General features: G+C 41.8%; 1 protein-coding gene across 2 annotated transcripts in view; it reads right to left on the bottom strand.

Moving 5' to 3' along the window:
• Positions 1 to 26259, bottom strand: part of ADCY1 (adenylate cyclase 1) — a 240841-nt gene extending 214582 nt beyond the window's left edge. For both annotated transcript variants that reach the window (XM_050937673.1, XM_050937672.1), the window contains exon 1: positions 25053 to 26259. In XM_050937673.1, the coding sequence (XP_050793630.1) occupies positions 25053 to 25715 (663 nt within the window). In that variant the 5' untranslated portion in view covers positions 25716 to 26259. The remainder of the gene's footprint in view (positions 1 to 25052) is intronic.
• Positions 26260 to 27176: the final 917 nt, after the last annotated feature.

Below are 27176 nucleotides of genomic sequence, written 5' to 3'. Positions count from 1 at the left end.
TTTTTGGGTCATCTGCAAATGTATTTAGTGATGAATTTATGTTGTGTTCTAGGTCCTTGATAAAAGTGTTCAATAGCATAGATAGAAGAAACAATCCCTGCAGGATTTCACACTCCCGCTTGCTAATTATTCCCCATTTAAAATAACATTTTAAGCCCTATAAATTGGTACATATTATAGCGATTAAACGTTGGATAATTTTATATCATTCTAGTTTTTTAAAATCCATGTCAAGGCTTGCCTACAGAAGTCTAAGTCCATTACATCAATGCTATTACCTTTAGCAAGCAAACTTGTAATCTCATTGCTAGAAAGTATCATGTTAGTTTGATAGCATCTATTTTCGTCAACCCACGTTTATTGGCATTAATTATGTTACCTCCTCTAATTCTTGATTAATTATGTCCTACATCAGCTGCTTCATTATCTTGCCCAGGATCAGTGTCAGACTGACAGGCCTATAATTAGCTGGGTCATCCCATTAACCCTTTTAAAATAAGTTCTCTGGCATGGGCTATACAGGAGGTCAGGCTAGATGATCACAATGGTCCCTTCTGGCCATGGAATCCACAAAAGGCACCATATTAAGGGCCTATACATGGTTGCTTTTACAGCCTCAGCACCACCTGGCATGAAGAAATCACATTGCTAGAGACTTTGCCTTTCATGCTCCCTGTTGACCATTTCCCTGGGCTTATAATGGGTACCTCTGTCTGGTCATTCTCTGGCCTGGCCTTCCAGCCAGGTCACCTCTTAAATTCAGCCACCTTCTAGGATAACAAGAGGTTCAACTGAAAGTCCAAAAAATTTCCAAATAGTAATTCTTCTGTCCCATTTGGCTATGCTGAAATTCCCCACTTTTTGATGCCTACTTTTGGGCCCTGCAGAATTTCTCCTATACTACTTTCTCCTAGCAGGTTTTCCCCCACTGCCTCTCCTCCCCAGGAACTCCGGTAGCATCCCTCAGGGAACTCGCCTCTCCTTGTAGGCCCCAGCTCAGAACTCCCCCATAGGAGTTGAGCCTACTCTGCTCCAGTGGGAATTCCACTTATTCATCTCTCTTGGGTCTCCACACCCAGAGGGAGTTCACAGCTCAGTTTCCTCTGATTCTCCCACAGCTGGGGGCAGTCATTATAATTGAGTCTCCATCACCCCCAGCTGGGATCATTAATCATCACTATGTTGCTCGATCACCAGTGAGGCTGAGGGATAGCTGCTAAGTCACAGGCAGGCTGAGCCTGTGAGAGGTACCAATCCTGTGAATCAGCTCTGGGCTAGATTCATAACAAAAACTTAGGTTCAGCATTGCAATGGCTAACATTTAAAAGCCCTGCCACTCAGTGGAATCCACAGCCCCAGGTTAGGCACCCAGGCGCCCTATATAATGCATGGGGAAAGTTAGGTGCCTAACAATGGGATTCACAGAAGCCAACAAAGTGAGCAGGGTGCTACCTAAACTATCCACTAGGAATTACCAAAGACAGGGGTGAGGCCTAAGCCCTGCTCTTCAAAAGGAGTCAGACATTTTCTACCACTTGGAATTCACAGCTGTGAACTCTCATTTGGAGGCAGGTACCCTAAACCAGATCAGCCCTTTCTCATGAATTGTTGTGGTAGTGGGGGTACATCTACTACCATTACTGCCTCCAAACACTATAGCCCAGTGTCTAGGACATTTAAGCGGAAAGTGAGAGATCTCAGTTCAATCCCTGCTCCAAACCAAGCAGAGGGGGAACTTGAACCTGGTTCACTCACATCCTAGGTGCTCTAACCACTGGGATCGAGAGTAAGAGTGAGGAACTTCCTCCTTGGTTGTTATGTGCAGGGTCTGATGCAGCAGGTGGCCTCTGAGAACACCTACTGCATCAGATCCCACAGGAGAGAGAGGTGGAAGAATACTTAGTTTGAGCATCCCACTGGAGTTTTGGAATTGAGCAGCTCAGCAGCATCAAGAGTTAACGAGTTTTGCACACGCACACTGGCAGACCCTTAGAGTATGCCTATAATGCAACGTAAGCTCATGTCTGAGCCTGGACTCAAGTATAACCCCCTTGTGTCTATGCTGCAAGTGTGCTAACCCAGGGTCCTAGGACACGCTCGAGTTAAGCCAGGACCCAGGGCCTGAGTCCTATTGCTTTGCATTGTAGACACAGCCCCACTTGACTCAGGTCCTGGGAGTCAGCCAGACATATCCCACAATTCCATGGGAGAACTTCCTTAGTCCTTTCTATCCCAACAGTCTGCAATCACTCCATTGAAAACAGAAGCCATCCCACCTTTGCAAAACAGCAGCAGCTCAAGTTAGCATTAACTCATTCTGTTCTGATCACCAATCTGCAAGCACACTATCAGAGGGCCTCCTGGGTTTGCAATGGAGAGTGAACCAACCAAGCCTTTTCCAACATGAGCTGTTTCCTGGTAACATGCAGGGCAGGCAGTAAAGTTTTCCCACAGTGCACGATGGTCCTAGAGCTAGAGCAGCCATATTTTGGGATGTGTCTCTGTGTGTGTGTGTGGGGGGGTGGATTGGTAGGGACTCTGGGAGAGGGTTACTTTGACTTGGGTCTGCACAGTGCAGTTTGAATGCCAGAGTCCTAGGTTCCAGCACAGTTAGAAAATCTTAACCTAGGGTTAAAATACAGTGCAGATCCTCAAGCCCAGGGTTCCCTAACATGCTTCCTCTGCAGTGTGGGGCACAGGTCACTTGCTGGTGGATTTTCTGCACCTTGAAGTCTTTAAACCACGATTTGAGGACTTCAGTAGCTCAGACATAGGTTAGGAGTTTGATACAGGAGTGAATGGGTGAGATTCTGTGCCCTGCATTGTGCAGGTCAGATTAGACGATCATAATGTTAAAGCCTATGATTCTATGGATCAGCTGACTCAACTCCCACTAACCCTTGGCTTACATTGCAGTGTATATATACCCTTAGGGGCCTATAATGTTAGTTGGAAGCTAAGGATCCAAATTTTGGATTGAAACATTTTAAGTAGCAATTAGGCACCTAAATCTCTCTGTGGCTCTAGCCCAATATGCTTTCTGTAATGTACTAATAGTGGAATTTTCAAAAGCATCTACTCAGATTTGGTGCACAACTTCCATTGATTTCAGTGGGGAGCTAGATGCTTCGCCTGTTTAGGTGCTTTTGAAAAAAAATCAGCCTGTAAGTGCCCTCATTTCTTACTGACTTAAATGGGAGTGAAGGGCTCTCTATAGCACACTGTGCTATTTTATATTGGCAAAAAAACACTACGCTAAATATTTGTCTCAAACACCATAGTGGCAAATACTGAGAAACTGAGCACCTCTAAATCTCACTGCAGCTAATGGGTCAAATCTTGAAATCTTTACTCCCTTTTTTTCTTAGGACCTAATTTGTAAAGATGTTTAGGTGTCTAAAGATGCAGATAGGCACCCAGTGCAAATTTCAAAAGGAACTAGACATCTAACATCCATTGATTTCAGAATCAGGCCCTTAAGGAATAGAGTCGTGGGGCCAAATTCTGATCTCACTTACATCAATGTAAATTTAGAATAATGCCAGTTGAATTGTTTCAGATTTATACTGGTTTAATGAGATCCTAATTTAGCTCATTGATTCATATTCTGTCCTTAGATGTGCTCAAAGCAGTTTTCCAAGCAAATCAATAGAATCTGTGCAAGTGCATCTGAGGGCAGAATTTGGACCATTTTGCATAATTACAGCAGTTGTCCATAAAAATCGTCAGTTACCTCAGATTACTGTAAATGCGGTGGTAACATTATTTCATTTTCTCCAGATACTTCCCAGACTAACCATACTGTAAATACCATGGAAAGGTTATCTAAGGCAAACCTGGAAAGCTTTTGAGCACAACTACTGTATCTTTGAACTGACTGATTTCTAATATAACAATAAACCTCTTAAATCCTACTGAAATCAATAGGACTTAAACAGGCACTCATATTATGGTGATGAGCATGGCATAAAAAACTACGTAGTGTAGAATAAAGTGCTTTACTGAGTCAGGGCCTAATAAACTGAGCCAAAAAGCAAGCTTGTAACTCCACTGACTTCAGTGGGGTTGCACAGACTGTAACTAAAACCTTTCAACGGCAGTGGTACCAATGACTTTCTTTTTTTTAAGAAACAACCTCCTTCCTAGAATGATTTAATTCAAGCTATGGAGGTACATAATGTTTGTTATGTACATAACGTTTCTGTATTGCAACATTACATCTTTCTCCTCTGCTCCATAAAGCGCGTACAATCTTCTCAACCAGATTTCGTCAAAAGAAAATTATGCTGCTTATTTTCCCAACTCTGCTGAAACCCATATATCGTCTGCCAGACAAAGCCGTTTCCTTTTCAGTGAATTAATAGCAGCAAATTTAATCTGGGATTTGAAGATCATCAGATACATATTACAAACAATGCAGTATTTTGAGGGGGTTGTTTGTCAGACTGCTTATTGGACTCAGCAAAGATGATACTGGCAGCACAAGGGAAAACGTGTCAGGTTTCTTTTAGTATAATAGTCATATTTATAGTTACACAATATATTTTAAAGCCTTATTTTCAAATAATCCTGATCTGAATGAGTATGATAAAAGACATTTTTTCACTGGGGGATATGATTTTCAAGATGAATGTGCTTAAATGTTAAATCTTCCAGCAGACAGGCAAATGTTTCCAGTTGAGAGCACAGTGATTATGAAAGAGTAGACCCTTTAGTTGCCCTGGAAACTATATTTGTAAAGGGCCACTATTTATATTGTCCCAGAAGCTTTCAACAAGAAGAAGAGAACTGTCAGTGAGTATTTATTCACCAAAAAAAAAAAAAAAAAGTCATTTCAGGGAGGTGAAGTGATGCACTTTTTTTTCTAATTCATAATAAATGATCTCTCTTCTTGGGAGGTAAAAAATGAAAGTTGTGGAGTTGTAACATGTTCATGGAAAGACAAGAGCAGCACATTTTCAGTGTTAACACTTGCCGGCTTGGGTTACACAGAAAACCTTCATAGATAAACATGAAGAAAAATCAACACCAACACCACCATAGTTTTAAGTATGTCTGTGTTTCTACTTACTCTTGTTAAACAGTTATACTGAAGTTGCACCAAGAGGCCTCAACCTGGTCGGGACCCCATTAATCTAGCCACAGTACAGTTGCACAGTCAATTGCATTCCACCCACCAAGAGTTTACAGTACAAATAGACTGACACGTTGGCAGTAACATTTTGATTTAGCTTGAAACTTAACAAGAAATCTCAACGTTAAGAATGGGGTGGATTTTATTTTTTAAAAGGATTATATCTTCATAACTTTTTAAACATATTGGTTTGTATTATTTCTGTTTTACAAAAATAAAAAAGAAATCTACTTGTCTCTAATACCTGCCTTCACACATATTAACAAAAAGCAGCTTTGGAACGAATCCTGAAGTCCATGGTATAAGGGCTGAGTAAAAACTTCAGGATTTTACCCTTCAATTTAAGACATTTCAGGGACTATTCTCTTTACCCAAAGATTCTGGCTCATATCCACTCTTTTGTGAGCGTGAGGAGTAGTAACATGAGATGCAATTTGCATCATAATTTACTAGGAATTTCCAGGGTAGAACACTGCATATAGTGACTATTTCTCTAGTTCTTGCCCCCTTTGACAGATCTTGCTCTCCCATACTTCCTCATACAGAACTAAATTCAAAGGCAATATCCAAGGAGCTTCCAGAGGAGGCTACATGGTCTGGATATGTTACCAAATAGTTCCGTTTCTGAACTCTCCATCCAGACCTCAATGCCTCTGCCCACTTTCATTTTTTTATTATTATTTTTTGTTCTGGAGGAGCTCACATGCCACAATAATAGTAGTTCACACAATGGGTGGGCGGGCACCCCGGGCCAGAGATTATTCCATACTTCCATGGATCTCTCAAGCCAAAGGGAACATGGCAGTCTCAATAAACCAATTTCTGTATAACTGTATTTGCCTCACTTGCTCATAAGAACGGCCATACTGGGTCAGACCAAACGGTCATCTAGCCCAGTATCCTGTCTTTCGACACTGGCCAATGCCAGGTACCCCAGAGGGAATGAACAGAAAGGTAATCATCAAGTGATGCATTCCCTGTCACCTATTCCCAGCTTCTGACAAACAGAGGCTAGGGACACCATCCCGGCCCATCCTGGCTAATAGCCATTGATGGACCTATCCTCCATGAATTTATCTAGTTCTTTTTGGAACCCTGTTATAGTCTTGGCCTTTACAACATTCTTTGGTAAAGAGTTCCACAGGCTGACTGTGCGCTGTCTGAAAACAGTTTTCCTTTTAATTTGTTTTAAACCTGCTGCCTATGAATTTCATTTGGTGACTCCTAGTTCTTGTGTTCCTTTTGTACAAGTCTGGTGGACAGTGGAAATCTTGCAGGCTCACATAAATGGTACCTAAGTGGACCAGTTTCCTGTGGAGACATGGGAACTGGAAAGGGACGACTGGGGAAAGGTAGGTAAAAGTAGCATCAAGGGGCAGATCAAGTCCTCAAGCAACGACTCTGGGGGAGAGAAAGGCACCACACACATGGATTCTCCAGCTTAACTGTGTGAAGCAGCAAAGGAAACATCCCTCTTTCCAAGAAGCTCTCTATAGCTGCAGAAAGAGAGAGATGAGACTCCATCACCTGGAGTCTTTAAAATGAAGACTGAATGTCTTTTGAAGAGATATGCTCTAGCATTCAACCAGAAGTTATGGGCTTGAGGCAGGGCAAAGTTCTATGGCCTGTGGTATGCAGAAGGTCGGAGTAGATGGTCATAATAGTTCCTTCTGCCCTTAATTATGGTTCCTGTGGAGATGCATGGAGAGAAAGTTTGGGATAGGAGAGAACTTTGGAGAAGGAAGAGCATGAGTAGAGCAAGAATGAGAAAGAGAGACTCAGGGAACAGAGAGAACTAGAGGCCTTCAGCCTGTTTCCTTTGCAAGGGAAGAAAAATGGAAGAGGGAAGAGAAGAAATATTAAAGAAAACCAGCCTGATTCTCCTCTCACTAATACTGGTTAAGTGTCAAAATAACTCTCCTGACTTACACCTGCTCTCTCCTGGTATAGGTGAGAGGAGACTCAGGCCCAAAGCACACAAAATTGAAAAAGAACTAGGGTTAGAGACATTAAAGGACAGAGGTACAGTAGAGGTACAGAAAAGCAAAGCAAAACCTCACAATGAGGAAATGGTAATTTTGTACATACTGTTTTATTTAACTAAGTTTAATTATGATACTGTATATATTACCGGCATGAAAAGCCATTTTATGAGTACTGATAAAATACATGATGCAGACAAAAAGTCTTTAATGCGAGTCATGTGTCTTCTTGTTATGCTGTTGAGAGTTATGCTTTCAACCACAAGGCTACAGCTAAAAGCTACCATCCTTCCAGGCCCATGAGACTTGGCAGGATTCATTTCTGTGTCTGTGATCCCATCACAAACAGCTAAAGGAACTGCTGTTGAGCAACACAGATGATAAAATGAGGACAGCTCCCCCTGCTCTGCCTGGCTCAGGTAAGCAGTGCTCTCTTCTAGCTCCCCCTCTATCTTGCCTGATGCAGGGAAAGCTTTCCCTCCTGCCTGTTTTCATCTACTTTAACTACTGCAGTAACAAAGCCAAAATTCTCCCCAAGGGGTAGCAGTAAGACGCTGCTTCCAGGCTGTCAATATTCCTTTGAAATATCATTCATAAAAGAAAAAGGAATTCAACACAGTTTTTTTTAAAAAAACAGCATTTAAGGACCTTTTTTGGTTCTTTCTTTTTACAGAATCAAGCACAATCAGGTCCTGGTTCATCAGCGGCACACTTAGGCACGACTGTAATACAAATAACTAATAATAATAATTATGATGTAACACAGGCTGGCAAGAGTTCCTTGATCTGCATCCCTGAATCCTCTAGACTGCTGTGTTTAAACAATGAATGTTTTTGTATACCATGTTTGCTGCATCAGATAGACCACAGTAGAACAAACTGTAAAGTGAAACTATCTCAGCTATTAGTGGATAAAAATAAACCAACGTGAATATAATTATTCTTCTTGCTTTCATTCATTGTCAATCTTAACTGGGTCAAATAAGAACTACATTTCAGGCAAAGTTTATGCTGTTAATAATCAAACTACTGAGGGAAATGACTTTTTTAAAAAAGTCTAAGCAGTTCCTAAACACGCTCCATTTAACTGTAGCATGAAACTCCTCGCTCTTTTGTGAGCATCGTGCCACAAGTCAGAATGCTGACCCAAGAGAGAGGAAAGTGTTCACCTCAAAGTAACTGGAAAGAAGAGAACATGACATCATAGGATAGCCCAAGCTAAACTGAAATATTTTAAGATAATCCTAGGGGGTCTATTACCCTCAAGACAAATTCTTATTTATGACATCCTGGTCTAGTAGACAGGACACTAAACAAGGAGTCAGGAAACAGGGGTTCTAGTCCTCATTTTGCCACTGACCTGCTATATAAGCCTGGATAGCTATTTGTCTGCTTTGTTCTTGTTTCCCTTCCAGCTCTTTGTCTGTCTTGTCTATACAGAGTGTAAGATCCTTGGGGCAGGGGTTGTTTCTTAGGTGTTTGTACAGCACCTAGCACAATGAGAGGAGTGGAATCTGGGTTATGACCTGTAGATGTTACCCTAACATAAATAGTAAATAATATAAAACAATAAATAATATAAAACAATAATGAATTGAGCCAAGCATTTGTAGTGGGTAGCTGCAGAAGCTCTCTCTGTGTTAATATTGTCTGAACTGGGGATGAGAAGACGATAACACAAATAAAAGGTTTTCCTTATCTAAGCTGTGCTTAACTGAGACTAGTACAAAGATACTCGTTTCGGGATATGTAACTAGTGAACTTTAAAGCACTGGGTCACAAAATTACTAATTTTCAGAGAGGCATCTTTTGCCTTTTCTGTGAGTTTGCTGTAAGGCGATATTATTTGAACATGTGTGACTACAGCATCATGCGAGCTCACTTTTTGCAAAATACTGTAGGGGGCAAATTTAAAATAAAATATCATGAGGCTTCTTCTGCTCTTGAGTACTTGTGGCTGGGAATGCTCAGGCATTGCAGAGTACAGCTTATTATAAGATATAATTTATGCTCCTATAATTAAGGTTTTCTTTGGTGTTTTCCTTATAATACAAGTGTTCCAAACCCGGGCATTAGTAATGCAATGGAATTATTGCAAGGTTAATATCAAAGGTGGAACAATTATGTATGTGGAATAAGAACATAAGAATGGCCATATTGGGTCAGAACAAAGGTCCATCTAGCCCAGTATCCTGTCTTCTGACAGTGGCCAATGCCAGGTGCCCCAGAGGGAATGGACAGGGAATCACCAAGTGATCCATCTCCTGTAACCCATTCCCAGTTTATGGCAAACGGAGGGTAGGGACACCACCCCGTCCATCCTGGCTAATAGCCACTGATGGACCTAGCTAGTTTTTTTTTTAACCCTGTTATAGACTTGGCCTTCACAATATCCTCTGGAAAGGAGTTCCACAGGTTGACTGTGCATTGTGTGAAGAAATACTTCCTTTGTTTGTTTTAAACCATCTGTCTATTAATTTCATTTGGTGACTCCTAGTTCTTGTTTTATGAGAAGGAGTAAGTAGCACTTCTTTATTTACTTGTGGCTGACGTCAATACAATGCTACTTTAAGGGTGCTGGGCCACATTTTCAAAATTATTTAGGTGCCTAAAAATGTAGATACACATCTAGTGAGATTTTCCAAAGTACCTAACCAGGTTAAGTAGAAATCAATGGGATTGAGGCACTTGTGCTTCTGAAAATCTCAGTAGGCATCTCTCTGCATCTTTAGGCACCTGTATACCTTTAAAGATCTGGACCACTGTGTATAAATGGCTAGCGGATCCAGTGAAGAGGAACTGCAATTTGATTAGCCTTTACATGTATCTTCTGAGATTTATTTCTTGCCAGAGCATCTGGATATGGATTAAAAATACATGCGCTTGGACATGAAATGAAGAATAATATGATGAGAGGTTGCATTTTCAAAAGCACCCTGCATCAGCTTAATTCTGCTCCCACTGAAGGTCACTCAGAGTTTTACCACTGACTTCATTGAGAATAAAGTTAGGCAAATACTGAGCACTTTCGAAAGTCCTACTAGCCATTTGATCTTTTTTACCCAATATGTCAATGTATTGCAGGGGTCTTGGAAAAGTTTGCAGTTTCATGATAGCACAGGCACCGGCAAAATTAAGGTAAAATGGAAACTGGAGGGAGGGAATCTATGGTGCAGTTCGTCAGTGTGCCAGAATTCTATCAGGAAGTTAGTTTACTAATGCACTAGCCTTCCACCTCCCAAGTCTCAGGTCCCAATCCCATATGGCCAGAAATGAAAATCCATTAGATTAGGCTGGCATCAAATTTACTGGGCATTTATACACATTACGAAAAACAGCACAGCCTTGGTATACAAGGTCTAGAACTGGAACAGCATTTGTTTTGCTGATCAGGACTGAAGTGCATTAGCAGACATGTGCAAGCAGAAGTTTACTTAGTGCCTTTCAGCTCTATGTCTGGCACTGTCAGTGCTATTTGTCCATCAGTTTAATAAGCCCTAAATTAATCCATAAATCTGAAGGCAGAATCAAGCGGTTAGCATTTACTAATTGCAATCAGATGATAGTCTTACTTTTATTTATGTGTAATACCCCACTGGGGATTTAGTTTAAAACAACTTCCAATGATATTTCCCTTTTAGGAGGGTATGCATTAGAAGAATTACTGTATTCAATTTGTGTAATACCAAAATAATCCTGTTAGATTGTGGACTAACTAAATAGGTTAGGCTTCAATTAAGTTACAGCAGTAGAAGACCCTTCAGGGGTAATGTCTGTCTGTTGCACAAACAACATGTGTTTCGAGATCATTACTGTTAAAAATGTTAACCAACAAAAGACCAAGTTAATTTTACCCATAAATATTTCTCTCTCACACACACTTGATGAACAGATGCACACAGCTGCACTTCTGATATGAACTGGGATTTGCAACTCTGTCTTTGAGAGACTTTAGAGAGTTAGTTATTTTAACAACTGCTTTATGAAAATTTTCTATAAAATTATTAACAGAACTTACCATTTTTTTTATATAGGCACAAATTACTATTCATATTTGAGACCTCAGTCTTATTTCTAGATGCCTTATATTTGGGGCTTCTAATTTGAGGTTTTAACCAATAAAATACCAATAAATCATTGAATAAAAAAGGAAAAAAGAAACTGTTTATACAATAAACACCAGAAATAGTTAGTTGTATCTATGGGCTTGTCTATACAGAGCAGCGACGCAGACTACAGGGGTGTGAAATCTAAAGCACACAATCATGTTGTGCATAACAGGCCCATGCAGACCCAGCAGGTGTGCACTAAAGTTTCCCTAGTGCGCTTTAAAACACTACTACATTAATGCCCACTAGAGAATATTATAAGGAGATAACTCATTACAGAAATACATTCTATAATGAGTAAGGTAAATAATATTCATTACTCATTACGGTGTATACTAAGAGAAAGCACCAAAAAAAAAAAAATCAACTTTATGGGCATCTACATAAAACTCAAATCCAACACCCTAAAATAAAATGAATAAACCCCCTAAAAAGAGAAACCCTACATATATGCTATATCTAACCTGAATAACGAATTATATAAAAACACAAGTTGGCCAAATCCTGAGGTCTGCTCTAAGACAGATCTTGTCCTCTAGCTCTGTATGAAGAGGGGACCCTCCATGTGCAGATATCCCATCCCCCAGACAGAAAAAGGGGCATTCAGTTACCTCCATAGCATCATCTCCCTCCTCTCTATAACCCACAGAATATTCTACGTGAGGAGGGATCAGGAGCTAAGTGGACCAAGGATGAGAAATATCCTCCACTGGACCCAGTGAGCAAACGTGGTGAAAGCTAAGGCTGTCCTGTCCTGTTTCTGTGGAAATGCCTCCCTGGGAGAAAACCTCCATGAAAGTTGGTACTCAGGTGCTGCAGAGAGTCCAGAGGCACAACAAAGACGACACTAATGTCTGAGTGGATGTGGCCATGCCACCACCAGATCTCTGAGATTCATGTTGATCCCAAGGGCTTCCTCAACAGACGACTGCACAAGAAACTCTGAGGGGAATTTAACTGAGTTTTTAGCCCTTCTGTAGGTATTTCTGTAGAGACAAATGAGCTGGCCCTCAGTTTTCACTTGATCTTGACTTAGAGTCTATGTGAATTTTGCCTGAATAAGGATGTCAATATTTGGCTCAACACATTATAAAACAAACACACACACAAACCCCAGCATCAGCCTATATGTTTTGTTCCTTCCACTTTGATTTATTAAATAAGTTAATACTAGCAATGGGCAGTAGTGTGGAAGGTCTGGAGTAGTTACATTCTCTGCAAACTAAACCTTAATATTCTAAGATGTGCATGTTAACTCAGAGCAATTTTTGATACTTCAGAAAAATGCCTCTCTTCTGGTCAATAAACCAAGTAAACAAGAGAAAAGCTAAGCAATTCTGGTTTAAAAACTCCAGCCACCTAGTAACTATCCCTATATGCAAGTAGCTATGTCATGGAAAAAGTAGTATGTAAATCATAACTTGTGAATAATTTTCCTCTGATGCACTCTTCATGTTGAATCATGTCTGCAGGCCCGCCCTATGGTCCGCACAGGATGATTTGTATGACCAAGGGTTTATCTTAATTTTTTTAGTTTTTGATTAAATGTGGCAGATGAAAAGGCCTAATCTGCTGTCCACACAATAGGTATGGTATAAGTGACCATGGATGCTTCCCCCACAATATTCGTCAACCCCGACCTCGAGGGGCCATCTTTAAGTCTTCTTAGGTATGGGGAATTAAATCTTTGGCCACTCTTTGCGAAAACTGGTGGATTTGTGTGTCAGCTGTAATGATTATTTGTACATATGCCCAGCACAAACTGGACTAACACTATCAATCCATTTTACATGCCGTAGGGCATCACAAAAGATATTAGATAGTAATGGTGTTTAGTCATTGTCAACCTAAATTAACTGGAACTGCTGACCTACAAGAGGAAAAGCTCTTCATTGCTCTAGTCCTCTCATGAGTTATGTAATTTAAAAACAAAACAAAATACTCTTTCCAGGACTCTGATGGCGGAATAGAACAGTTTCTTTTAAAGTTTGTACTTAGAAGATCTATAGTAATTTAATTTAGCAGCATACTATAAATCAGCTTTGGAGTTCTTTGTTTTATTGCCAAAGGACAGTCTCAGAAACAAGAGCCTTCAGTTGCAATGTCTTCTACAAAGTAGTTCTGGCCTTGGAAGTAGAATTCCCTTATCTCATCTCTTTCTTCTGAACGACAGACCTATCACTTGTGATCATTCTGGATAAAGATGAGTTTTGATTTATTTTGGTTGGATTATTCGTTGCCAGGATGCATCTCCTTCCCAAATCAACTTCTGATTTTCCTTCTACTTCCTAGCCCTGTACTTCCCACAATTAGCACATCATTTTTTTCTATGCAATTGCAGCAAATGTTAGAAACCATGCAAAGCAAGTCTACATACTGTTTGACCCCTCTTTTTCACTACACAAAGGATCTTTTAAGGTGGGCTAGGTTATGAGTTTTGTGTATAAGTGAAAGTCATCCCTGTGCAGCAATCCAAGCCTATTCATATCAAGTCCCAGTTAATCCACTCAAAACATATCTGGGATTTTAGGGGTGTGTAGGCCTCATGCAGCCAATGTGAATAGAGGCTGATTTTCACTCACTTTAAATATTGTGCATTTCATTCAATAAAGAGCAACTTCCCTGAACTTATGCTCTACAGCTGAACCTGACTCATCATATGAGTGCACTGGGAGATGGGAGAGACTGGCTCAGAGATCATGCTGCTATCTCTCTAGACATTGCGGAATTAAATCAGAGGAGTCTTTTGACTACAAGGTCCAAACGCCCCTGAACTGGAGCTACCAGTCATAGTGGAATAACCAGAAGGTCTCCTCTTCCTGAATAGCAAGGGACATCTCAGCTCTTGCTCCAATCACATCCAAGGCTTCCTCATCCAAATGGGAATACTCTGTCTTCTCATCCCTAGTCCATTCCCTCACTTGGAGCAGATCTGGTAGGAAAACTGTTATTAATTACCAGGGAACCCCCAATTCTCTTATGAGGGTATTCCAGCTCCACTGAAGTCTTTGTGTTAATATATCTTGCACTTCACTGTGTGCATTAATGACAGAAACACCATCATAGTGGGCTCTGTGACAGATACTGCAACCACATGTAATATCTTTGGAGGAACATATTGTATTAAGCAGTGGAGGAGTGAATAGGGGGCTAGAAGTGGTACCTGCCCCCCCACCAGCAGTTGTTGGTGCTCGTGTGGCTTTTCAAGCCAAGAGGTGACATGAATTGAAGGTGGCTCCACTACTGCTCAAAACCCAGCTCTGCTACTGGCATTAATTTTATGAATAGCTTATGTATCACTCTGGACCAGGAATTATATGCAACTCCAGTGGGAAGAAGGGTTGCCACAGCTCCATCAGAAACTAAAAAACACAGGTGATTAAGGTAAATCACTCAGGTTGTAGACATGTCCAGACAGGTACGACTCTCTGGGAAGGTTTGAATATGCTAGTTCAAGCTGGGTTTTCCAGAGACCAACAGACAAAGCTAGGGCTTTTGGAATATAAAAAAAAGGCTGCATTTAAACTGAATCAGAGCTTTCATTCTAATCCAGCAAACGGACAGAGCCTTCTGTCTAAGAGGGCTCCCAATCCTTGTAGAAGGGTTGAAAAGTTGTTGGCCTACTAGGCCCCATAAGATGGTGAAACCCTCCAGTGAATTTTTAGTGTGTGCATACGATGAAGATCAGAAAAGTAAATAGAAACTTCCAAAGTGGTAGAATAGTGACAGCTGCTACAGTCATTTCATCTCCTCCCTTACTCAATTGGGGGTGGCTCCATTCACTCATTCAACATAATGACACTGATTTCAAAACAACCAGCAACTACATTTCAAAGCTTAGTTTAATGCAAGGAAAGCAGACTTATCTCCACTAATGCAGACATAGGGAACTAGGTTTCTTCTGACTTCTGTGTCTACCTTGCTACAATTCTAGCTACAGAACAAAGACAAGGATTGAGATATAAAAATAGGCAAATAGTATGCTGTAATACAGTGGAACCCTGGCCTAGTGGTGCTGTCATTTTTTGTTTTACAGACAAATTTCTCTACAAGCAGAGGTTCCCTCTCATTGTGGTTGCTATTTACAAATTACAATGCACATAAACACACTTCTTAGCAAGTCCCATTAAATGGAATTCCACTGTATTTGGGTTTGCAGTGAGTGGAATTCACCCCAGTGCAGAAGGCCTATGCAGGACCCACACACCCCACATGTGTCCACAAAGCCTTTAGTAAGGGCTTAAGTGGACCATAAGTGGGATGAGGGCCTTGCCTGGTCCCTCTGCACTATGAAGGAGTGCATTTCATGATAGCAACAAAACCAAATAGCATGACAAAATACAACATTACTAATTTGAAAGTAGTTTTTATGAAAATGTGAACTGACCCAGTTGAACTGCTGCCTCCAATATGGAATTTATTAATTGTCTCTTTTAGCTTGTTTTCCTCCCAAACCTCAAACATGAGACCATCCAACATTGTGTTCAACCCCACTAACAGGCTGGAACAGGAAGAAGGAATTCTTCACTCTGAACTAGATGATCTAGTTGGCAGTTAATACTATAGCAAACATTAGAAGCACTGGCCCATTCTCCACTTTTAAGTAGGGAATTGAATAAGTACTACTCAAGCACAGTACTTTTTTCTGGCTCGTCAATACTTCAGACTATGAGTATATTTTAAGCAAGGCTTTATCATAAATGTGTTTATTAATGTTGCTTTATTTCCTAATTCTGTGTGGGTGGATAATTACTTATAGTCCTCAGAGCTTCATAAGTGAATTACAGAAGTCTAAAAAATGTCTCTGCTATTATAGTATATGAATGAACAACCAAAGTACTCTGTGAAAGAAAGGCAGACTAGTAGATTTGCTATAATTAGAGACATTATTCTTGTGGCAACAGTTGGAAAGGACAATTAATTGTAATCCTTATGTTTATCTCAGAGGCTGCATAACCATTGTTAGCAAATTCAATAATACACTCCTTTGTGCGAAAAGGCAACTTCTGGATTGTGTCAATAGCACTTTATACTATAGCGATATTTTAATGCATCCAGGTAGTGTGCATTTCTTCTTTCCTATGGAAGATTTTACAGCCCTGCAGTTTCTGAAACACCCAAGAAAATAGTATCTTGGACAACACTGGATCTGTATTTCTATTGTAATCTACCTAGCCTGGCCTAAGTAAGTTCTCTCCTTACATCACAATTTACTATTTCATTCTGTACAAGAATTTTTGGAATACTCTTTGTAATGAAAATACTACTCGGAATAAATTTGCATTGTATTACATTTGCATTGTATTGTCACATTTATCCATACTGAGATGAGAATTTGGCCCAGTAACACTAATATAAATCCACAGTAACTCTACTGAAGTCAATATTTCCTCCAGATTTAGTACAGATAGATGGACAGTGTAGTGAAAATGCTATTTCCTCAAAACTCCTGAACTATGTACTTCAGATCGTTAAAGATTTTGAGCTATATCATCTTGTCTGAAGCAAAAGTGGTCCTGTGGTTGGGGGCGGGGGAAGGGGGAGTCACATATTTCTGCAGCTTAGAAGTAACAGAAAACATGAGCTACCTTCCCTTCTTCGGGGACGAGGGGTTCACAAGCCCCTCCAACCATACTAAGCCAAGGATTCTAGTCCCCAACCCTAGAGATCTTGGAGCATCTGCAAAGAGGACCTGCCCTCTGTGTTGCTCCCCAGTCTCCTATAGTTCCCAGCAGCAGTGCTCCTTCAGGAATTGTATTCCCACTGGCTTCCTCCCTGACAGCAACATTCCAAGGAGAGTAGAATATGGTAGCATTAAGTCCTGCTGGAATTTCCTTAAGAAATTTCAGTAATTTGCTAGGGAATAATGCTGCAGAGAATGGTATCACCCTGTCCCCCTTCTAAATCCCCCCAAAATCTAGAGATCCCAAGAATTTAGTGTTCACGCAGAGAAGCAAACATGAGCTTAGGAACAGTGAAGGATGATACTATTAGGCTCTTCTTACGCCTTCCAAATGTGCCATCTGCATTTGACTTTGATTTGTGCTACTCCCATTGTCACTACATCTAAAGTGAAAGTGAGGATCTGGCCTGCCAAATTTAAAAATCACGACAGCCAAAAGCCGTTATTTTATGTTTGCCAGCTGTTTATGGAAATGAAAGCAGCATAGGCCACTATATGAGAGAGTATAATTTACCTACATTGTCAAGCAACAAAACTTAATAAGAAGGTTATAAATGAAACTTTTCACAACAGCCACCCTAGTTAGAAAGGATCATATCACACAATGCAAAGCCACACTGAAACACGTAGAGATTAATGATTGCCGTTAAATCTGATCAAAACAATCTGAAACCCACCGTATCTAGATACTAAGATATACCAGATATATACAGTAGTGTACTGTATTACAACTGTAATTGGGAAATTCATATTGAGAAAAAATAAAGAGTTAGAGTCAAATTTTGCACTTACATTGGGGGGAAAAATATCTGCTCCAACCTTAACTATGCTGCTGTGACCAGCTCAAGCCTAAATTATAAAAATATAGTTACACATACACTGTGTGATGCTCCTACCCAAATGATGACCACCTTCTCTGTCTGCATGTCTTCTCCCTCCGCCATACCTGGGCTACTCACATTCCAAGGCACCAGAGCTTGAGACAGGTATGTTATATTGTTAGAAAGCCAGAAGCTTTCATTCTAATGGGACATTTGCTTCTAGTCCTGGTAGAGCTCAAGATATCCAACCTTTGAATGTATCATTACTATGTATTGGAACACTATTTTAGTTAATTCTGTAAGCTTCTAAACTATATTAGTATAACATTTCCTTTCCTCTGAGGTCTCTACAGTTGTACTCATGATTCTAAATGAGTTTACTATTCCCAGAAATGGGATATGAAAAACAGAAACCCAAAAAGAAATGTTTACATTCTCATCCAATCAGCGGACAAAACTGTAAACTCTTTGGGGCAATGACCATTTTTTTTTAAATATAGCACCTAGCACAATGGGAGTTCTTGGTCCGTGATTGGGGTACCTAAGGAATGCAATAATACAAACAAATAAATAAATAAAATAAAAATCTACATTATTTCACCAATCACAACCATCCAGCCTAGCTTAAATAATGAATACTTGTAAAGAAATGCAAACAAACAATTCAGAGGATTTTTCTTAAAGTGCAAAAGAATTTGATAAATATATGTTTGAGGGAAGCACTGTCTGCTCAGAGACATTCTGTAAGCAGAAGAAAAATAGCTAAACTTATCTGACAAATTATTCATTGTTAATGATTTCCTCAGCTCTGTGATTTTTGGCAGTTTCACTGATGCCCACTGGTTCTCAAACACAGCTGAGAAACTGACTAGTTTTGAAACTGCATTCTGTTCCTGCCTAATCCCTAAGCAGCAACAGAGGTACTAAAGATCCCTGTCTACAGACTTAGGAAGCCAAAGCTATTAATTTATAGAATCATAGACTTTAAGGTCAGAAGGGACCATTATGATCATCTAGTCTGACCTCCTGCACAATGCAGGCCACAGAATCTCCCCCACCCACTCCTGTATCTAACCCCTAAGCTATGTCTGAGCTATTGAAGTCCTCAAATTGAGGTTGAAAGACTTCAAGGAGCACGCCCCCATGCGCAGAGGAAGGCGAAAAACCCTCTGCCAATCTGCCCTGGAGGAAAATTCCTTCCCGACCCCAAATATGGCGATCAGGTAAACCCTGAGCATGTGGGCAAGACTCACCAGTCAGTACCCAGGAAAGAATTATCTGTAGTAACTCAGATCCCACTCCATCTAACATCCCATCACAGGCCATTGGGCACATCTACCGCTAATAGGCAAAGATCAATTAATTGCCAAAATTAGGCTACCCTATCATACCACCCCCTCCATAAAGTTATCAAGCTTATTCTTGAAGCCAGATATGTCTTTTGCCCCCACTGCTCCCCTTGGAAGGCTGTTCCAGAACTTCACTCCTCTGATGGTTAGAAACCTTCATCTAATTTCAAGTCTAAACTTCCTGATGGCCAGTTTGTATCTATTTGTTCTTGTGTCCACATTGGTACTGAGCTTAAACAACATATATTCCGTTCACATGTGCAAAATCATCTTCACAACTGTAGCCCTTCATGTGATTTTTTATAATGCAACTCTATGCTCTGCAGAAACAAATGACATGCCATCTCCAACTCACCAAGAGCTTACCTATTCACCACTTTTCAAGGTATGTTATAACTGAAGACTAAAATTCTACTTTAACTACAAAGACATCAGTGTCCTTCACCCTTCCACAAGTAAGTTTCCTTCAAATACCGGATGAAATTCAGCTGAAAGTTATGCATGGAGGCTGAATATACTACCAATATTGGCCCCAATCCTACAAATGCTTTGTGACTTTAGGCATGTGGAGAATCCCATGGATTTCAATGGGACTACTGATATGCAGACGCATTTGCGAGACTAAGGACATACTTAGCACTTCTTGTACATAATGCTTTCCAATATTAACTACTGCATAAACGTGGAAAATGAAGAAGAGGAAGTAAGCAACTAGTCCAGTGCAACAATATAAGACTGCATCAGATACTGGATTAGACTTTAGTAGCTCTTGACTTCCACTCCTTTATTATACCACTAGACCTCACCTCTGTTTTGCAAAGGGAACAGGGGGATCAACAGTCCTGTCAACAATGTGGTTAATTAACTGCCTTTTCCACACTAGCAGAAAAATACGAACCATATAAAACACGAAATGTGGACAACTCTTTGTGATATTGTGGATTATTTTACCAGTCGCCTGGGAAATGCTACAATAACTTAATCAAATTGTTAAATGTTAAAGGGCATAAAAATGTGTTATGTCAACATTTTCTATATCACCAGCCTTCCTCCAGCTGCTCTTTCCATAATTTACCAGTTCCCCTCTACTCATCCATTTTCCAAGTTGGCACTATTTAGTTACTCGCTTGACCCAATAAATTTTCAGCTTGCAATACATTTAAATATAAAATAGATTGAAGGGTACAGTACAAAAATATTGCTCTGTCCACAGAGTTGAAAAGAAGATATATTTATGGTAATTTAAAATGGTATCCATGTTTCTGCTTTGTTCTGTTAATGTGTGTTGCAATTCTTTAGTTTGCATACACAATTCTATATCAGCAGGGTGCTACCACATGCCTACTACTTTACAAAACTCACCTACTGTGCAGGTGGATTATTTATATATGATAGGTACATGATATACCTATAGGGTGTGCATGTATTTTATACATATATGCTGTTAATGAGCAAGAGAACAAAATATTTAAAATGTTATACAAAGTTAATTTGTTTAACAGCAACTTAAGCCATGAGTCCACACCACAGATAAGTAATTACAGTAACCCTTGCTCACCCCATCTGCTTTTAGTATCTATAATGCCCACTCATTGCATCTCAACATAAATTAGACTAATCTTTTGGGGCAGGGATTACATCTTTTTAACTGTGCTGTTAAGCACCTAGCACATGTTTGGGCACTGCATAAATAAATCAAACTAGTGCAAACGTCATTAAATCCTCCTTTGTAGGTTCTACCTTTTCCAGATACTACTTTATGGTTTTGCTCACAAAAACACTGGGGGTAAGGGAGAAATAGTCAACATGCAATCATGGCTCCCACTGCAGTCAATGAGAGTCATATGGCTAAAATGCTGTTACATATACTATGTAGACCTTTATGACTATGTTGTAGCTAGATATACAAAAATAGTTGAAATCCTGCCCTCAATGAAGTCAGTAGGAGTTTTATTATTAACTTCAATGTCAGGATTTCACCCTAGCAATGCCCCTCTGCCATGTACATTGGCCAAACCAGACAGTGTCTACGCAAAAGAATAAAATGGACACAAATCAGATGTCAAGAATTATAATATTAAAAAACCAGTCAGAGAACACTTCAACCTTCCTGGACACTCAACTACAGACCTAAAAGTCGCAATTCTTCAACAACAAAAAATTCAAAAACAGACTCCAATGAGAAACTGCAGAACTGAAATTAATTTGCAAACTGGACACCATTAAATTAGACTTGAATAAAGACTGGGAGTGGATGGGTCATTACACAAACTAAAAACTATTTCCCCATGCTAATTTCCCCCCCTTCTATTACTCTCACCTTCTTGTCAACTGTTTGAAATGGGCCATCCTGATTATCACTACAAAAGTTGTTTTTCTCCTGCTAATAGCAGCCCACCTTAAATTGATTAGTCTCCTTAGAGTTGGTATAGCAACCCTCATCTTTTCATGTTCTCTGTGTGTGTATACATATCTTCCTACTGTATTTTTCACTCCATGCATCTGATGAAGTGGGTTTTAGCCCACAAAAGCTTATGTCCAAATAAATTTGTTAAGTCTCTAAGGTGTCACAAGGGCTCCTCATTCTTTTCGCGGATACAGACTAACACAGCTAACACTCTGAAACTGGCACCCCAGATATGTTATACATAAGTAACACTCAATTCTTTATATTTTATTTTACTTCAATTATTCTGTTAACATTGGGGATTGGGATCCCTCATTTAGTCACAAACAGGTACAGCTACAGTGCAATTCTCTCCATCTTACCCTGTCAATGTGCTTTATCCCTGATTTGGAGGGAACACGTCAAGTGGTGTAGAAGGCTGTGTGAAATAAGCCAGGGAGCCCCCATAAACAACTCCCTGCATTACTAGCCACAATCACATTTGATCTAAACATTCGTGAAGTTCACTTAAGGCTTGAACCTCATGAAAAACTATTTTCACAACAAGCTGGTCTATTGGTTTTAATGCAAAATTGCTCATACTTTTATATGAATGCAAATATTAGGGACTGATCCTGCACCACTGAAGTCCATGGGATTTTGGCACTTCAGGCCCTGATCCTGCTCCCATTGATGGAGGTCTTGGATATAAAGAAACTCTGTTTACAATGGAATGAAAATCTTACGGCCAAAAACTTGTCTAAAGTGGCCTCTGTATTTGTCACCTCTGTTTTTGCGAGTCCAGCTTCAGACACGTTGGGCCTGATCTTGCTGACAATTCACTTCAGTGGAAGTTATGGGCACTGAGCATTTCTGAAGATCAGAGCCAATGCATCTCAACTTGGGCTCCCAAAAGCTGAGGCACCCAGGAGTCAGAGGCCATGTTTGAAAAAGCTGACCTCAGTTGTTCTATTGCTTTGCACATCTGGTTGCAGTAAATCTCTGTTTACGGGGCCCATCCAAACCCTTTCATTCAGTTGCAGCTCTGCACAGCTCCACAAGCCTAGACAACGGACTGTGTCCTGCGTTCATACAGGCCAGCACAGAAGGGAGCACTGAGGGCAGGCTGAATTAAATCCTGTAGCTAGAACACATCCCCTGCCTGAGATACAACTGCTATTGCAGCTCATGCATAGGAGCAGCTCCTGCAAAAGGGCTGTGCTGCCCCCAGGATGCCCACATAAGATTCAATTACTCTGGTATTATGCAGGCTTCAGAATTTCAACGGTTGTGAAAATACTGTGCGAAAAACTGACAACTTCATCATAAGTAACACACATCTCTGTTAAATTCACAGACTGATTAATTTGCTCGACTTGGAGCAGATTTCTGCCTAATATTCTCACCAAAGCATAATACTCATGAGATTTTGTATAAATGACAAATTATTTTGTGAGGGGGAAAATGTACAAATGCTATACCAGCCTCTAGCAGGATTTTTTAACACTGCCTGTTGATTAGCTGAGGGGAGATCAATAAGAGGACAAAAAGCTTATCAAAATGTTTATCGTCAAGCCCTGGGTAAGAGAATACCATAAACAGACGTGGTCGTGCAAGTTAGATCCTTTGTTTAATTCTGGTGGAACAGCAGGTGCCACTTGTAGCTGTAACCCAGCATCAATTAATATTTGCCTCCATGTTATGGGGATTAGGATTGCCTGGGCTCCATTTGGGAGTAAAAGGTTCCCGACTTCTGGTACAAGAAGCAATCTGTAACCCCATTCAAAGCAGAGTATTTTAGTGTTTTTCTTTTATCCTTTCAGATGTTTTCAATGAAGCCTCCCTGAATTTCATCAGCACTCTCTCTCATGGAAATTCTAAATCACGCACTTAAAAATAGACACATCAGATTATCTGGGTAAATCATAAAGCTCGGCTTATCTCTCTCTTCCCCTTCAAAACATAAAATTTATTTTGTCCACCAGCATCAAACCAAGAGTAATCCTGTAGTCCCAGCAACCTCACTTCCTTGATTATCTATTATATCCATATGTGTGTGTGTGAGATTCTAGGTAAGGGTATATGAATTCATGCCTTGGTGCATGTGATTGTGTTTGTGTTACTGTGTCTGGGGGTGTATGTCTAAGTGTCACGACGCAGCCTGATATGACCAAGAAGAACAACATCAAAAATCAAAAGCAGTAAACTAGCAAATTATCTAAACAAGGAATAAAGTATCACTAAATATTAATCTAAAATCTCTAAGACCCATTATTGTTCCTCTTCAGAGCAAACATAACTGATCCAGTACTAGAGAGAATAAAATCAGTCTTTCCCAGTGGTTCAGATACACAACATAATAGAACCTAAACAGACAGACAATCCTGACTCCTAGCCCCACTGCTTCAAACGTGTATCTCCCTACTCTCCTCCTCCATTCCCAGTACAGCCCATCAAGCCATGGGAGCTGGAGAAAGCCCTGCAGGGCTATAAATAGCCACTCCTGGGAGGGGGCACAGAGGATGGAGGAAGTGCAGCAGCACAGTTCCCAAAAATGCTGCAGAGGGAGGCATCACTGGCTTAATGCTTTGGGGGGGGGGTGAGGGGGAAGACTGTTAGGAAGTTTAATTACATACTAACTAATCTGCGTGGGGAGGAGGAAATGGCTGGAATTGGGAAATGAAGCTGGAAACGTTATGCACACTGGGAGAAGAAGAGGGTGAGATTTCCATTTCTGGCTTCCCACCCTCTTCCAAGGAGTTTCTCCAGCTCCCCTGAGCTCTGCTATTTGGGGTCCAGGGTTGGGGAGGGCCTCCTGGGGGTAGAGCCTGTGGAAAAAATAAGAATATCAGTTCATGTCGATCTCACCAAACAAGTCTAGCTACCTATTCCAAGTCTATAGTGAGTCAGATGGAATTTATTTATGTTCATTGACTGCACCTCCCCCATGAAGTGTCCCCATCGTCGAAGTACTGCTGCTGCTTTTTATTATTACTATTAGACAAAGTCAGAAAGCTTTTCCTTGCCTTTTCACCCAGCAGCCAAATATCCCTTCCTTAACTCTGATCCACCTCATCCCTACATCCCCCCTCCAAACTTTGCGATGTTGGGAACCAGCAGGCAGACGGCGACATACCTTCGCTAAGCACACACGTCCCAACACAGATTATTCAGCATCCACTGCGTCCCACTAGCTGCTAAGCAGACCTGATACCCCGATATACTATTAATACCCCAGCCATAGGCACACTCCATGCATCCAATAGCACCACACAGGCACCATATGTCTAGCTCACACACTCCCCCAATACAACTACAGACACACTGCAACACAAACTCTCTCTCTCTCACACACACACACACACAGTTCCCCAATGCATAAACCTACAAACACACACCCCACATGTCCCACAATGCACACCCCGTCCCTGCATTCTATACACAGCCCAGGTCCAATACACACACTCCAACACACACAAACTAAACTTCCCAAACTCTGGACACCCCCTAACCACCACCCCCCAGCACACACAGCAGCTGCAGTGCCCCCCACCCCCCGGCTGCTCCTCTCCTTTCCCTGGGACTTACCGTCCTCCAGAGCCGCTGCCTCTTGGCACTGACCGAGGTGGCGGTGACGATGAGGTGGGAGACCGCCACCACCAGCCCGAAGACGATGGCTAGCAGGGTCCGCACGGGCAGCAGCGAGTAGGAGACGAAGGTGACCAGCATGAGCTGCCACATGCCCTGCTCGGGGGCGCTGGGGGGCTCCAGGCCGTAGGCGCCCAGCGAGAAGGGGCAGCAGAGGAAGGAGAAGGTGAAGCTGAAGAGCAGGGTGAGCTTGACGATCTGCTGCAGCTGGGTGACCTGCAGGTACTTGACGTTGGTGACGATGAAGAGGGAGAGGAAGATGATGCAGTGCACCGGGTGCGAGCCCTTGGAGATGGTCAGGCTGGGGCCGGAGAGCAGCTCCACCAGGGCCAGGCTGGCGGTCAGCACGATGAGCACGGCCAGCGCCTTGAGGGTGGAGGTCTGCTCCAGCTTCAGGTTGTAGCTCTGGAAGAGGGACTCCAGCTCCTTGCAGTCGAACTCGTCCTCGCAGGCGATGGCATCCAGCAGCAGCAGCGGAGGGGGTCCCCTCAGCCCGGTGCCCGCGCCCGCCGCGGCCGGGGGGGAGCAGCAGCAGTGGCAGCACTTCTTCCTCTTGGTCTTGACTTTCTGAAACGGTATTTCCTCCATGTCAGTGCCATTCATAAACCCCGGGGAAGGAATGCTCCTCCTGGCGTCCCCTGCTGCTGCTGCTCCTCTGCCTCTCTGCTCATAGAGAGAGGGAGAGAGAGAGGGGGGCTGCGAGCTGGAGCAGCAGCAGCCGCCAACTAGGAGCCGGCAACCCCCAGCTGCCAAGCCTCCTAGGAGCCGGCAACCAGAGCCAATCTACTAGCAACCAGAAGCAGCCCTAGGGAGGGATCCAGCCACCCCCAGATGCAACCTGGTATCCAGAGATCGCTGGGATGGCTGCAGGACAGAGTCAGAATCTCAGTTGTGTTATTATTCCAGCTTCCCCCCGCACCCGGAGCTCCAGGGCTGATAATCTCCTAATGACACCAAAACACCATCCAAAGGTTTGAAATCAAGCAAGGAAAGGGGGGCGGGGGGAAGGGAGTAATCAACAGGCAGAACTGGCTTCAGAGAGCCTGGTTAGAGGAGCGGGAGCTGGGGGGGGGATAGTTTCCTAGGGAGTAGGCGACGTTAAAAACAAGGGGGCCTGGACTAAGCAGAGGAGAAGGGGGGGGGGGGGGGGAGAGAGAGGGAAGGAGACACAGACAGGGAAAGAGGGTGATCCCCTTCCTACGTCCAAGAGCATTTTACTGGGACTCGGGAATGATATGCGCCTGCGCACTGATTGCTTGGGAAGCCAGACACGTCTCCCCAATCGGAGCAGATTGACAAGAAGAAAACACCGATTTGACAACAGGACCACGTTTGAGTCTGCTTTGCAACCCCCGTCCCCCGCGCCAGCCTGCTGCCTCCCTCCCGCCTTCGGAACACACACACCCAACCATCGCTTGCCCAGAGTCAGCCTTGCTTTGCTTCACTTCGTGCTTTGATCAGGCTCCGCATTTGTTTTACGTCCCTGTAAACGCATTAGTGTGCGGACCCGCCAGCGGCCGAGGAGGAGAAGCCTAGCCGTCTTGGTACGAGTAGAGTAATAATACGAGCCACGAGGAAATTAAAAACTTTACACCTACAGCCTAGTTAGTTTACAGACATTCTGTCTGATGTGGGAAAAACATAACCCATTACAGTAGGACGCGAAATAGCATAATGTGATTTTAATGGGATGTGTAAAAGAAAGATTGCAATTTTTTGAGTAAAATGTAGCGCTCGCTTAATGCTCGTCTCTGCCACCGCTAGTCAGTTATACATTAAATTAGTCCTTACATCATGAAGAGTTTTACTTCCTTGTGCACCGTTACATATTCTGCGCCAAATTCTGTCCCTGTTTACGCTTATGCAATCCTATTGACTTCACAAGCTGTCATTTAGTGCAGAAGTTAGTCTAAGATCTGTATTTAAACTGAAAAAAGTGATATTATGCAAGTGCATGTTTCCGAAAGAATTTATATACCTGGGGTGCACAGAAGGATTACATTTTTAATCAGTAGCTGTCAATCTGACCACACACACGATTTCCATATAAAATCAAATTTATAG

Source organism: Gopherus flavomarginatus, chromosome 2 (assembly GCF_025201925.1).
Source record: "Gopherus flavomarginatus isolate rGopFla2 chromosome 2, rGopFla2.mat.asm, whole genome shotgun sequence".
Classification (NCBI taxonomy): Eukaryota; Metazoa; Chordata; order Testudines; family Testudinidae; genus Gopherus; species Gopherus flavomarginatus.
This window is presented reverse-complemented; position numbering and strand designations above follow the sequence as displayed.